This window comes from Euwallacea fornicatus, chromosome 18 (genome assembly GCF_040115645.1).
Source record: "Euwallacea fornicatus isolate EFF26 chromosome 18, ASM4011564v1, whole genome shotgun sequence".
Taxonomy (NCBI): Eukaryota; Metazoa; Arthropoda; class Insecta; order Coleoptera; family Curculionidae; genus Euwallacea; species Euwallacea fornicatus.
In genome coordinates, this window is record NC_089558.1 from 1,491,643 (window position 1) to 1,506,455 (window position 14,813).

The 14,813-nt window shown below is 38.9% G+C and overlaps 1 protein-coding gene across 6 annotated transcripts in view; it reads right to left on the reverse strand.

The window, feature by feature from the left end:
- The window catches only part of LOC136345142 (heterogeneous nuclear ribonucleoprotein C-like 1), a 142,067-nt gene that overhangs the window by 41,792 nt on the left and 85,462 nt on the right, over nt 1–14,813 (reverse strand). For all 6 annotated transcript variants that reach the window (XM_066293180.1, XM_066293178.1, XM_066293177.1 and 3 more), the window contains one exon: nt 8,465–8,543. In XM_066293180.1, the coding sequence (XP_066149277.1) occupies nt 8,465–8,543 (79 nt within the window). The remainder of the gene's footprint in view (nt 1–8,464; nt 8,544–14,813) is intronic.

The window sequence follows — 14,813 nt, forward strand, 5'->3', positions numbered from 1 at the left end:
GGACTAACTTTTTTTATGTAAAATGATATTTTTTCTAAAAAATCGTCAATACACTTAAATACAAAAAAGTTTAGGCACTTTTTAAGCACTTCCCCCCTGTATTACCCCTCCCTGGAGCAATGTGGCAATACTTTCAAAAAGAGATTCGGAAAGTACACAAAAAGTCATAATAAAGCACAAAATTTAATTAATTCGTCTTGAAACGTTTCGAAGATATTTATGAAAAATCATCCTCAGGAATCAACTTTTTACACACTGGACATCAAAAACGAAGCGTCTTTAGATACATATTTATACGAAGTTTTCGTCATGTTGCGGGATCTAAAATACGCAATTGGATTTATAACACTATGTTCAGAGATAGCTTGTGTAATATGTCAAAATGTTGAAGTTCTAAAGATGAAATTTCTTAAATTATCCATTTTAGAGGGTGGAGGATCCTTCCCAACAATCATAACTGGCGGTACGGAAGGGGGCGTTGAAAAAAAGAAAGTCCAAAAGCAGATAGTTAATAAAAATGATAAAAAAATATAGAGAAGATATCGTCGCATTACAAGAAAAGGGCAAGATTATGAATCTAGTTGAAACTCCAGTTAAAAGTGATCCAAGAACTCTATAAAATCTCAAGAGATTGCTGTTGAAAGAGGAGTCCTCAAGAAGGATATATATTGAAGAGTTATAAGATTAATCATTCAGTAAAGAAATATGACCGAAAGAAGTTACAATCGGAACCATCACCTTCGAAGGGCAAGGAATAAAGTGCAAAAATATTCCTGCGAGATACATTTCTATAGGAAAAAGGAAACGTTTATTGATACTCAACGGAAACGTGCGGAATTATTATTACTTGCTTATATTCCGCCTCTGTTTAGGTTTTAGATAAAATAAAGTTCCTGTTTTGACCGGTAAAAGAGATAAGATAGATAAACTTAGCCTTATTAACAGTTTTAAAGAACGTCCTTTGTCCTAAAGCAAGATTGCTTTTAGGTGGCTTTCACATTGCAAAATTCGTGATATTTGTGTTCTTATCTGTCCAATTGTGTGAGCGGAAGTCGTTTTAGGCTACTGCTTAAATGCTTGGAAAATATTTCCAGTTATTTCTTATCCCATCCAGAATTCGCCATAACAGCAAATACGAGGATACTCTCAGTAGTATTCGACCTAGTACTTAAATGAAAAAAAAAAGGAAAATATTATGTCATTTCTGAACATGAGTGTCCTTTGAGAGTGGCACAAAGTTTCCAGCGATGTTCTACGGCTTCTGTGCTTTATTTATAGGAAGAAGCTTCGAATGTTTCAAAATGGGCATTAACCTTCGGCTCCACCTCTTCATTATTGACAAATGTTGCTCCGTCGCGCCATTTTTTCAAACTTGAAAATGGAAAATTATCTGAGGGCACTAAATCTGGCGAATAGGGTGGACGAGGAAAAGGTTCGAATCCAAGTTGATTGATTTTGGCCATCGCGATAACGGAAGTGTGGACCGGTGCGTTGTTTTGATGAAAGAAACTTTGCTTTTCGGCAACTGCGGTCGTTTTTTCCTAATTTCTTATCAAACGCTGCAATAAATTTGCATAATATTCACAGTTTATTGTTTTCCTTTTAGGGAGATAATCAATAAAAATGACCTCAGGTGCATCACAACAAATTGACGTCAACACTTTTCCTGTAGACGGAACGGTTTTCGCCTTCCTTGGAGCTGATTCTCCCCTTTCAGTGCATTATGTTGACTGCTCTTTCGTCTTAGGTGTGAATTAATTCACCCATGTTTCATTCACTGTTATGAATTGACGGAAAAACTCCGCTTTATTGCTTCGAAACTTTGGCAAACACTCCGTTGAAACATCCTCACTACGACGTTTTTGCTCAATTGTGAGTAATCGCTGCAGACACCTTGCGCATAGTTTTCTCATAGCTCATTGTTTGGTCTCAATGAGATGTCCAGTACTTGTTAAAATGCCCATCGGATCTGCCAACTGGCGTAAGTTTAATCGACAGCTTTCCGATACAGTTTTGTTGAATTTCAGCACAATTTCTGGAGTGGTCAGATCTGGAGTGCCATTGGGTCGACCACTGCGGAATTCGTCTTGGCAGTCCGGGCGATCGCCGTGCCATCCAATATTTTACAGTTCTTAACGAAGGACCAGATTCCCCCAGAGTAGAATCTAACTTCGTTTTGATTTTGAATGGACTAAGCCCTTTTAAATGAAAATATTTAATCACGTACCCATGCTCTGTTTTTTCCATGTTTACAAAAAGCGTCCACTAAAAACGGTTCGAAAACACACACAAACCAGTGCAGTACCCCGAAATTTTAGAAGTAAGCTCTTCAAGGTTAAATCTCTGTAATGTAGGCAAATTTTTGACACAATGTCCCACCTATGTGTTAGGTCCAGTGTTTCTGGGATTACCCTCGCATCTTTTAGTATTGGAAAAACCTCTGCAAGAGAAAGAGTTGCCTGTCTATAGGACACAGAGAGCAGCGGAAAAACCTATATTATGATAGCACATCTGAAATTTGGATTTTGTCCTACGTCCCGAGTCAAATGTCGATCAACATGGACTCGGCCATTGGGATCAATGTATGCGTCAAAGGCAAGTGAAAGAAGCCTTTTCGGCACTTGTTGAGGCCTTCAGTCGTTAATCAAAGTTTTATGAGTCATTCCAGTTAAGCGAGCTTTTACTTAATACAAATTACGCAATTTCGGAATAATTGCCGTCATAACCCCCCGACAAAATCCAACTTTTGTTATTCCTTTCGGTGATACTTGTTGCCTCAAGTAATTTTGGCAAAACGAGGGCAAAGCAGCCTGTATAATAGGTTTTTGATGAGATTATCGCAGCCCCGCTCGTACACGTCCTTGTTTATCTTGGATATTCTTAATCTTAGAGGCCCAAATTGTTTTCACTTAAAGTCTTTCGTATTAGGGGCTAAAGTATCGTTTATCATCCCGGGACCTTTCGCGTGACAATTTCGTGCAATATTTATCCAGGGAAACAATCCTACAGCCAATTACCCGAAATACAAAAGCCACACAAGGGAAATTGCGTCGGAGGCAAAGATTCCGATAATTTCGATGTTTCCAAATAAGTGGTCAAGCAAGTTTTATTAACGTTATGCCCCCTCGGGGCACTTTCAGGCATGGGGAGAGAAATATATATAGATGTTCCCGTCGAGTCACACTTCTGACGATAAAGCTCCCGGTTTTTTTCTTACATTGAACTGGCATGAGAAATTTCAATAAAGATGGATTATCGATCGTTGTAGCGGAGCATTGTTGAAATTAACTCAATTCCCTAATTAGCACGATCCACTCAACTGGATTAACCATCGGACGTTTTCATCAAAATTAATTACTTTTCTATGCGATGACCCCGGTTCGGTGATAATTAGCGAAATTTAAGTTGCGGTAAAGACACCAAAGCTGCTTTTCAGATTTAGTTCGAAGTATCTACACGGAATAAGCTCACAAAAGCGAATTAGTGCTACAACAGAGTGCATTACTGCCAAATATATCAAAGCCGATATTCGTGCTGACTGAGCAATTGGAAACGTCACATTCAATGATTCAATCGCGTTACTCACGTGACTTGTGCATGTTTGCTTATAAATTTTCGAAGCGGCCTAATTATCAGGTAAAATCTGCCGTAATCTGTTTGGTAATCCATCATTGCTTGTCAAGTCGAAGATTAAACAATGGAATCGAAAAGATTTTTGGAATCGAGTGTGGAATCCGTTTTCTTTTCCAATCCCATTAGCGCGATTTCTTTTTCCACCTTAATAAAATCGTCTGTTACCCAATTTATACCGAAACGGTGATGTTGCTTTTGGGAAACGTGTCGGATCGATTACAATAAATCCGACAAGAGGGTTTGATACGTATATAAAGTCGGTGATGTACGTTGTTTCTCAAGGTAACAGTATGGAATAAATCTCCCCCATCCAGATTTCTTTGGCTTTGACTGCGAGGTTTAACTCAGCTTTCGGAAGATGATCTGCGAAGAGGTGAAAGGATGGACGAGAGCCACGGAGAATCGGAGTGGACCGTTGTTAGGCCCGAGAGAAAAACTGAAGCGGACCCGGTCGATTAATCGAGTGATGCGCGATCAAATTGACTAAAATGCTTCGGAAACGTTCGCTTTGGCTTGAGGCTCAGACACCGAAATATACTGCGTGACATAGAGAAGAGAACGCCCCGTAAAAATGGCTCGATTTAAACTATTTTTGGAATGCACGTTTGCATATGGGATCTCAAAAAACGATCAAATTTTTAGCCGCATTTATCAATGTATCAGGAATTTTAGGTTTTTATTAACTATAAAAATTGCAATAAAATATCAACAATATGACTGCAAAATATCATTCATTGCGTGTTTATAAAGTGCTTTTAGATTAATCAAATACGTCTAGACGCAGAATGCAGTGAAAATTTCATCAATTGAGCGAGTTTGCGGGAGGTCGAATGGTGGGTATGCGACAGGGTAGTCGGCCATTTAGGGAAATCGCCTCTAGATTGAACCGCAGTTTAAATACTATGGTGGGATGTTATCAGGCATGGTTCCAAGAAGGGCAAACAGGCAGAAGAAGAGGTGCTGAACGATCCTGAAGAACTACATGACGCCAATTCGAATTATGGCCCGAAGGGAGACGTTCGTCGCGTCGACGACGCTGGGGGATCAGTGGTTTGCTGAGTACGGAAGGCCCATTGGGATTTGAACTATTTATCGCCGGATGAGAAATTTGGTCTCGTTTCCTACCGTCCCCATCTTGTTTTACCCCTCATCTAGAACCATCGTCAAAATCGACTGCAGTGGTGCAGTGAACGAGTACATTGGAGTCTGGAATGGGATAATATCGTGTTTAGTAACGAATCCAGATTCTGTTGGGGTTGAGCAAGATTAAGAAGAAGACGGGACGAAAGACGGAATCCTCAGTTTAGAATACAGAGGCATGGCCACGAGACTGTTGGGATACTGATTTAGCGTGCTATTGCATATTGTAGCAGGTTTTCATTAAAGGTAGTATGACAACGCAACGATGCATTCAAGAAATTCTGAAATCTCGTCTCGTGTCTTATCTGGAAACTCTTGCAAATTCGGCTTTCCAGCAAGACAATGCACGACTACACGTGGCTAGAATGACTGTGGACTTCTGTCAACAAAATGCAATCAATTTGCTACTTGGGCCGTCTCGATCTCCAGACCTTTCACCGATTGAACGTGTATGGGATATTGTACGTAGAAGGTTGCATAATTTACCCCATCCCCCGCAAATCCTAGCGGCGCTATGTCATGCTGTCCAGTTAGTTTCGAATGAGATTCCCCAAGAGGACATCAATCACCTCATTATATCCATGCCTAGACGCGTACAGGAATGTATAAGACACCGCGGAGGACTGAAAAATTATTAATTCTTCTTTGGTCTTTAACAATTAAATTTGTTCAGTTTTTTAACGAAGTATTTGCTTTAGCGTAAGAGACATGCACACCAAAAATTATTTAAATAAAACCATTTTTACGGGGTGTTCTCTATTTTATGTCACGCGGCATATATTCAGTAAAATAAAGATATCTCCATCTAAAGAGTCAGACTCGGGGGCACTGCAAGGTGTACCATATGGTCATGGAGATATTTCAGAGGGCGATAGTACTCTGCAAAATAATAATAACAATGGCAGTAGTTAAATTTTTGACATTTCATATATACATAATTTTTAATTTTTTATAGAGCCTCATGGACATTATGAGGTTTTTGGGTTTCTTGATGAGTTCTGAACGTATTTCATGTAACACACAAACGTCTAAATTTAACAATTTTCAAAAATATTACAAAAGCTCACGTATCGACAGAACTATTAATACTTAAATAACAATATAAACTGCTATAATTTAATGTATTAAATGTTTGAATTGTGCCTTTCCGGAGAGTGGGCAAGCCTCAATCTAAATTCCTCAAGAACTTTTCTTACCGTTTTATGAGGAGGTAGGTATGGAGCATCTTAAGTAATTTAATTTTCGAACTCTTTTATATTGTTGAGTTATTTAAATACACTCCATGTTTTAGATAACCCCATAAGAAAAAGTCAATAGGGGTGAGGTCAGGCGATTTAACGGACTACTCTAATCACAAATATTACAATAACTGTTGAATTTAAACACACTTATGCTACATGAAATACGTGCTGAGTTTCTCATGGAATTAAAAAATATCATAATACACTTGGGTTTTCATAAAAAAACTAAAAAGAACATTTATCTACTACATAGGTATCACGGTATACATATCTGTTACGTCAAAAAATACACAACTAAAAACAATATTTAACGTATTCCAGGATTTTCATGGAAAATATTTCCTTCAATTGTTAACGAATTTATGCGAAACCTTTGGTCCTCTATGTACAGTCATTAAAGTTCCATCTCACGACCTTTGGCTGGGTTTGAATCCGGAACCTGGAGCTTTCCGGGTGATCGTTCTATCAAGTACCAACTGAGCTATTAAGGTACACTGTTTAAGTAGACCCACTGCAGTACTCCTCTTCGGCCACTTTAAGGTTAGTGGTAGACACAGAGATGTTAGAAATTTTTCGTTAAGATGATGTTTGCGACCCGAAAACACGACTTCTCACCAAGCCCATTGGGTCCCATTTTCCGAACTTTAAATGGTTGTTAATTTTAAAAAACAGAATTTCAATTTCTGATATCAAGCCAGAAATTAAAATATTATGAATTTGATCATTTCAAAATGATCCGGAAAGGGATTGCATCTTCGTTACTTTGTAGCTCAGTCGGTACTTAGTCAAACGATAGCCCGGAAAAGTCCTGGTCGCTGATTCAAGCCCCGCCGGAAGTGGTGGATGTTTCCCTGGCTATTTTAAATTGTTTAAAGCTTAACTTGATCGATTTATGAGTATTTCGCATGCCGTTTACGGTTTCAAAGCAATATCATCGTTTTCAACAGCTTTGGCCCGATGAGTTGCCTTAAGCATTCTTTTCTCGATTCTTAACTTTAATTGCTGTACGCAATGCCAAGAATCGCTCTCGTCAAACATCTTGAATAATGAGTTTTTTCGGGAGTTAAAAACGACTTCATTTTAAGCACAATGATTGAAGCTTGACAATCTTGAATACTCAGCTTATGATTACGAGCGTGAATCAAATATGAACCGGAATGATTATTTTTTTAATTTATTGGAAAAAGATCCAAAAGCTAAACATACATATCATTTTTCTACATAAGCCTCTGATTTAAGAGTAGATTTTTTCCATCGTATTGGAAGTTCCTTAATGCTGTTATTGTAAAAAGAAGCGGGGCGTGTTTGCAATCAATTGCGAATCCCTCTCCTCCCAGAGCCTCTTTCCACGGCTCGAACATGTGATAATCACAAGGGGATAGGTCCGGACTGTACGGAGGGTGTTCCCATGTTGGCCGGTTAATTTCTCGCAACTTTTCTCGGCTCAGATTGGTTGTTGTTTCCGTTGATAAATCAGAAAACGAGACAGCCCTTTGATGGAAATTTTTCGAAACCCTTGCTCATTTGTAATCATGAATTGGGCACTCCCATGGCTGATTTCTACCTCATGTGAAATATGAGCAACCATTATCCAGCGATCACTGTGAAAGCGGTGGCGAACAGTGGCGATGGTGCGTTCTGTGTTACGGGGGTGGCGCGCATGGGGTTCGTTCTCAATTGTTTCATGTCCCTCCAAAATTTTTTCGTGCCATTCGTACACCTTGGTTTTCTTCAGACGGGTCCCTCCGGACTGTCCTTCAAGTCTTCTTAGGACTGTCCCTGGTTTTACACTTTCGCATGTGAGAAATTCGATAATGAAGCGCTACGCGACCTGAGTGTGTACCTCGAGTTCGCTCACGGTGATGCTGACTGAGAACGCGCCGTTCAGACTAAGCAGCGTGGACGCGGTCTTGTGATGTCTCTACTTATCACTCCTAGGCCCTCTTCCGACGCTCTATTAGCCGCACGAGAGAAATCCCGGTTCATGTATGATTCACCCTCGTAACTAAACTTTGGTTTGGCTTACATTGTTCGGTTCCTTGTAATCGCAACTTTCTCGTGCAAACCTATTTGCCACAATGCAATTAACTTCCATATGAACCATTACATGTCCGAAGGTAAATTAATCCTTTGAATAAACCACTACTGTTATATTAGGTGCATTCGCTGATGAAAAATTGGAGTACAAACACACCCAACAATAAAAATGATTGATTGCAATATTATCGAGAATTTATCCCGAAATTGTTAGCGGTTAGTGTCAATTACCAAAACCGGAAAAATTGCCGTTATTTATCATGTTGAATATTTCACAAACCGCAGCCGACATTTGACGAAATTGTATACTTCTGTTTCGGAATTACGTAGATTTGTATGGAGTTGTTGCTGCTACGACGAGTGCAATCATTTATCAGAATTTAACGTAGGTAATGCGGGAAAAAGAAACTTACCAGTCGTTCCCTGTTTTGGTCATATTTTGCCTCTTTCTGCCGGTTTGGTGTGGTTTTGGCTCTGCCACCATATTTACATCTGCAAAGAGCAAATGCGTTTAGCGGAAAACTTGCAACGACCCTTTCTTACTAATAATTCTTATTGAAATTTGCGCAGCTTTGGAGCTTAATACATTTTCCGCAAAACTAACTTTCTATTTAGGAACGTACTTACCCGAGCATGGAAGAAGTTTATGCTTCGAGTATATTAAAAACACTATGCTCCTACTTACATACATACAGTGGAACACACGGCCGCTAAGCTCCTGTTTTGGGCAAATATTTATTTGAGATGTTTCCAAGAGCTCTTAAATAAATTAAATTTTCAGTTAAGTTATTGTCTCCAACCAAGTTCATTATAAAGTGCTGTTTCCTCGTCTACACTAGAGAGAGTTTACTGACGGGCCTTAATGAGTTGAGCTACATGGCTGCTGTTTGCCTTTTGCATATGCCACGTTTGCCTTTAATTTATCCCAACATTTCAAAGTGCCTTAGAAGAATTATTATTAAATAAAAATCTTAGGAGCACGCTTAAGGGAGAAGAAATTGCTTTGCGCCATAATTTATTGACACGATTCGGAATAGAAATTCGGAGCACGACACCGGCCCGACACAACAACAATAATAAATGTTTAAACTCAATCTGGGAAAGCGAATTTATCCGTGACCACCACGAGGTTTAGCGAATGGGACCGTAATTCGCACTATAGCTTTGGTTGTCTGGATAATCCCCAAATAACATGCAATGAATTATAGATGGCGGCCTCTGGGGATAAGAATGTGATGGTATCATTTGAAATTAAAGTGGGCGATGCCGCATCATGATGGGTGCATTCTATGAAATAGGCAATCGCTTATGGTTTAAATCCGGCGACTACCAGCTTCGGGGTATGGATAACGCTCCATCCACCGCGAACCCCAACAGCAAGAAGTGGTCATTGTTATGGTTATTTAATCCAGGTACGACGCTGTACGCGGCGTCCTCTAACTTTAAACAAAAAACTAAGTAAATGTTTGAGCTTTTCGTCACCGATACTCCGAGCATCCAGAATTTCGTCGAATTCCCACGCTATTAAACGAAAAATATAATCAAAATACCAAACAAAACTTTTTGAGGCTCCGCGCCTCAAGAGCCAGGCGGATAGAGACCCATGCGCATGCGAACTTTTTATCTCAGAATTTGTCAAAAATTCACTCCTTAAAGTTTGGACAAGTACATGATAAACTCCCCTGTACACTACACTGGACTGCAAAATCATCCGGACACCCAGATTTTTCCAGAAAAGAAGTATTAAAAAATATTTACGGTGTTACCAGTTGAAAGTTTAGTGAAACCGAATATTGGGAAGTTTACGTTGTTCGTAGAGTAAGAAAAAATGGAAAGAAAAGAAAACAACACTTCAAGAAAACGAAGAAATTCTATAAATCTGCTAACGAAAACAAAAAGAGATTTTTTTCACGTAAAAATTTCCCAAATGAAAAACAATACGCGGAGCAACGTGTGGTGCCTACCCGCACATAAGATGGGGCATGCTACGGATCAAAGCGACAAATTCTTCCTGAGGGATTTGCTCTCATTCGTTCCAAAGTGCTTGTTCCAAGCAATTTGTGGATTGAAACTCAGCATATTTACGACGAATACGTCGGTCTAGAATATCGCTTGCATATTCTAACGGGTTCAGGTCTGAACTCCTCGAGGGCCAGGTGATAAAGGAATGCCAACTTCATCCAAGTGCACTGGCGTTGTCCTTGCAATATGCGGACCGGCTTTGTCGTGCATGAAACAAAAATTTTCACCGAAAAATGGCGCAAATGGCGCTAAATACTCTTTTAAACAGTGTTCAATGTGTCGTTCACCAATTAAATTACCACCATAAATTCAGCTCTAGGGGAAAACATTTTTCTGCAAAACGTTCACTAGCCATTTTCCAAACTCAATTTCGCGCATCCGATGTGTATCTCTTGAATCCGGAGGCATCCGCACAGAGTATTGCACCCCATTCTTCAGCCCCCCAATGAAGTTGTTCGCGAGCGAACCGTTTCCAGATCCATTTAAGGGCCTAGGAATTGTATAAGTGGAAAGGGTGTTTCTATGGAGGTTACTTAATTGTTGGACAAGTGTTGGAGCTGACAATGTGCGGTCGAGTATCACCTGTATTTTAATGAAACCATCTCCAATTAAACTTGTGGTTCTTAGTCGGCCTCATCTTGGCCTTCTAGGGAATTGCCCTGTTTCTCGGTATCTTTGTAATGCATCTTCGAGAAATTTCTAAGACATTTGCTATGTAACGAATATTGTCTCCATCATCTTGCAAGGCAACAGCTTGCGTTACTCGTTCAGGTGTCACAATTTTTATATTTGCAAGAATAAAAAACCACAAAATGCATTTTCACTAGGTTGAAGCTTGCTGAAACTGAAAATGGTACAGGGACATGTGTTAGGAACTTTAAGTTATTGGTTTTTTTGTTGTTGTTTATTTTGTTAGTTGTTAGTTATTTGTGCTTTTATTCCTTAAGTTACGTCTATGTACTTCGATACTTATCCTAAGAATACCATCTGGGTGCCAGACCACGATGTCCGTAATCCGAGGGTGCTTTATGGCTGGGAAATATGCTACTAGTCAAAAGAAGCTTTCTCGGTTGGGACTATTGCTGCGATCTGCAGTTCGGTTGCAATATTCCCAGCAAAGCGACTCGTATAGATATTCACCAGATGGCGCCGATCTACGGTATCCGGCTCGGCCACAGCCCGTAAAGGCTCTTGGTGGTGGTGCGCCTCTGGTTGGAATTCCTCGGGTTTAGCACTTAAGGGATAATCGAAGTATTTTTGCTCTTTTTCTTCTCTTCGTCTTGGAGCGGTGTCGGATATGTGATCCAAATCATAGTTCGTAACCCTCCCAACTAAGTAATCTTCCTCTTCACACTTAAACCAGCAAATTCTGTCATTATTTAAAATAAATTAAATTAAATGCGGCCCATTTTCGTAATCCAAATTGTCGCTTTCGTGGTTTCGTTTGTCGAAGGAACCCCGTAACAGCATGGAACCATGCTGCTTAATTCGAGACGCCCATTTCGACCTGATATCCAACGAGCTGTAACACCCTGAGTTTTTCTAGACTGTATAGGAAAAAGCAATCAAAACCGGTTCAAATAACAAAAACCTTGTGGCTAAAAAACACAAACAAGGTTTCAGAAAAATTTCCAAACCTTTTTTAACCGCAAAAAAATCTAAAAATTTAAGGGTCCGGTTGATTTTACACTCCAGAGTATGTGACAAAAAAAACGCATCACTCAGTAAACCTGTAAATTGTTTAACCAAATTAGCTACGTATATTTATGTTTTGAAGAGGGATGCGCGTTAAAAAAAAACACCACAAAAATATGAATTAATCCATTGTTTTGCGATCCCCTTTTAAAAAATTGTTTAATTTTATTCTCGGCTCTTTCAATCAATTTGTTGTTATTATTCGGTACGAACAATTGTGAACTGAGGTGCAAAAGCTCTCAAGTTCGAAGACGTCCGAATTTTCATCAATTGAAAAATGGTAGACGAATGTAAAGGAGCATTGTAACAATAATTCGTTACTGGAGAACTTGGTCCGAAAATGATGGGCAACACCTTAAAAAAAAGCCCTGGGAGACCTAGAGTGACGACAGAGCCGGGAGGAAGGAGATCGAGGTTGCTTGCCCTTAGGGATCGGCACAGTACACCCAGGTCAATATCAAATATTTTTTCTTTAGAGAGATGGACCATAGAATCACAACGAGTTCCATATATCGTCGTATTCGATGCTATGGGCTAATTTTAAATTAAATACTCCCTCTAACCAATAGCCATCGTGCCGTTAGATTGGAATAGTGTATTCACGGGCAAATTGGTATCGAGAGTGGAATAGTGTCATGATTTCTGACAAATCTAGAGTTTGCCCATGGGCCCACAATGGTTATAGATTAATCAAGTGTTGAAAAAAGTAAACGCCGCTTTTCAAGTTCGTCGTGGAACGGGAAACCGCCCAATCGTTTTGGGTGGAACCGGCCCAGGTGGTAGAACTCCTCTAGTATTTCTTCAAGGTCAGTTGAATACCCACGGGTACATTAATCAAGTTCTGGAATAGTTTGCTATACCGTACATTCCAGGGGTTAAACAATATCATGTTCGAACGAGATAACGCTCGCCTTCGTGTTGCCGCGATTACATTACAGCTCTTGCAAGAGGCCCACATCAATATTCTCCCGTGGCTCGCACTTTCACCCGACTTTTCACCCATCGAACATTTCTTGGGTGAGATGGGTCGAAGGTTGGGAATGTTTTCTAAGCCTCCAATGAACTGCTGTGTGATAGACTACAAGTTGTTTGGGATGAAATACCGCAGGACGCTATAGATCACCTCATTAGGAGTGTACCCAGGCAAACTGCGGAATGAATTCGTTTAAGTGGAGGGGCGACCCATTAATGAATTTGAATTGTATAGGATACGATTTTTCCAATGAAAGGGTTATCAAACGTTATGCTTAACACCGTGGATAGTTTCAGAAAATTAGGTAAAAAAATATCAATTTCTACTGGGTGATGCGTTTTTTTTCTCACACTATTTGAGGTAATAGAAGCTGAGTGGGGAGCCAAAATACTAGGAAGCGAACTGGATGCAACTATGAAATACGCTTGAGGAGAGGATGAACCTTCGAGGCAACGCACCTGAAGAAGGAGAAGCAGCAACCGAAGGGTCATAATTTAATTTACCGGGTAGTCATCAAGGGTTTTCGGAAGACCTTCTGGAAGTGTGGTTGACCAGTTATTAGTGGCTATAACTCCTAGTTCAACGCAGTTTTACTCAACATTGAATAATTTTTCTAAATCTTCATTAACAGCAGAAGACTTTGGAATCCTTTATAAAGAAATCAGCAAAGCTCTTATGGTCATTTGAAACCAAGAGACCTAAAATGCAGACTGTTGCTAATCCAGGAGAATAGTACTTAACAGGGGGCAATTAAGCATATGACTGTAAAATTTGGAAACAATTACATAATTATCCTTAAATGAATCAAACCTTATCAATGTTTAAATAAGTATGGAACGGAAGATATGAATTCATTGTTAGTCAATCGTTGGTACTTGGAAGCGAAAGGATTTTGTTAGCTTTTCTCCAAGTTTGTGAGAGGAAGATCAAAGCAAAACATTCTGGTCACAGGACCTCTACCTATGACGGAACATTTATCTTATTGCTACGAAAAAAGTTAGAACAACCTGCGTATATCTAATATGAAATTGATAATCATGAATCTGCGTTAAAAAAACTTAAAACTCAAGCAATTTTTGAGTAAATTTGGAAACAACTAAAGCTGTAGTTAGGCCTTTAATTTGGGTGAAAGTTCCAGCGCGTTTTTCATAACTTTCAAGACTCACACGCACTCTCTATGAAGCAGAGGCGTGCTCTATTGAAATCTGCAAGTTCCTTGAAAATTATTGCGAAATACGTAAAATATTTATCGTCAAATACACTACTTGAGAGAATTTAAGCCAGAAGGATACTTTGGGTTATAATACTTAAACAACAAAAGTCAGTAGTAGGGGGAAGAAGGTAACAAAATTACAAATTTTATTTATGAATTGTACGCCATTTTTGATATATACATACGTGCGTTAAAAAAAGATTTCAATTCTCTCAAAACATTCCAATTTACATAAAAAATCTTAATGCCAAAATTAATGAAAATCGGCGAAAGTCTTTAGAAATGATTTCGAAAAAACCATATTAATTTTCGAACTTTGGCATTTCGCAGCTGCAACACGAAGCAATATTGGATATAGGTAAGTTTATCAAAAATGCCTCATTTTGGTTAAGCAATTATCAGTCAAAAGTTGTACAGTCGTTTTAGGAACGTCCTGTATATTAGAATAAATAATTTAAAAAATAAAAATAATTGCCCCTATTATAAACAATTTTACTATTTATATACATACCTGAAATGGCCATTTTCACAAATTTTATGTTACTGTATATTTGCATTGTGTGTGTGTCTGCGAAGTAAATACCAGAACTCGAAAACTGTGTTGTGCAATTATTTTTAGAAATAATCACTTCAATAATCTGCAGTAAAATGCAACATTTCAAACAATAACCGAATATAAAAATTATACTGGGAATTTCCCTATTTTCTATTACAATTGAAACAGAGATGCCCTAATTTCAATTAGAATTGAAATTGTTTCGATATTAATTTTACAATAATTAAAAAGGTTGTAAAATCGTTAGGGTATTAAACCTACATGGTAGAAATAGGTATACCAGGTGCGTACAGGATGTCGTTT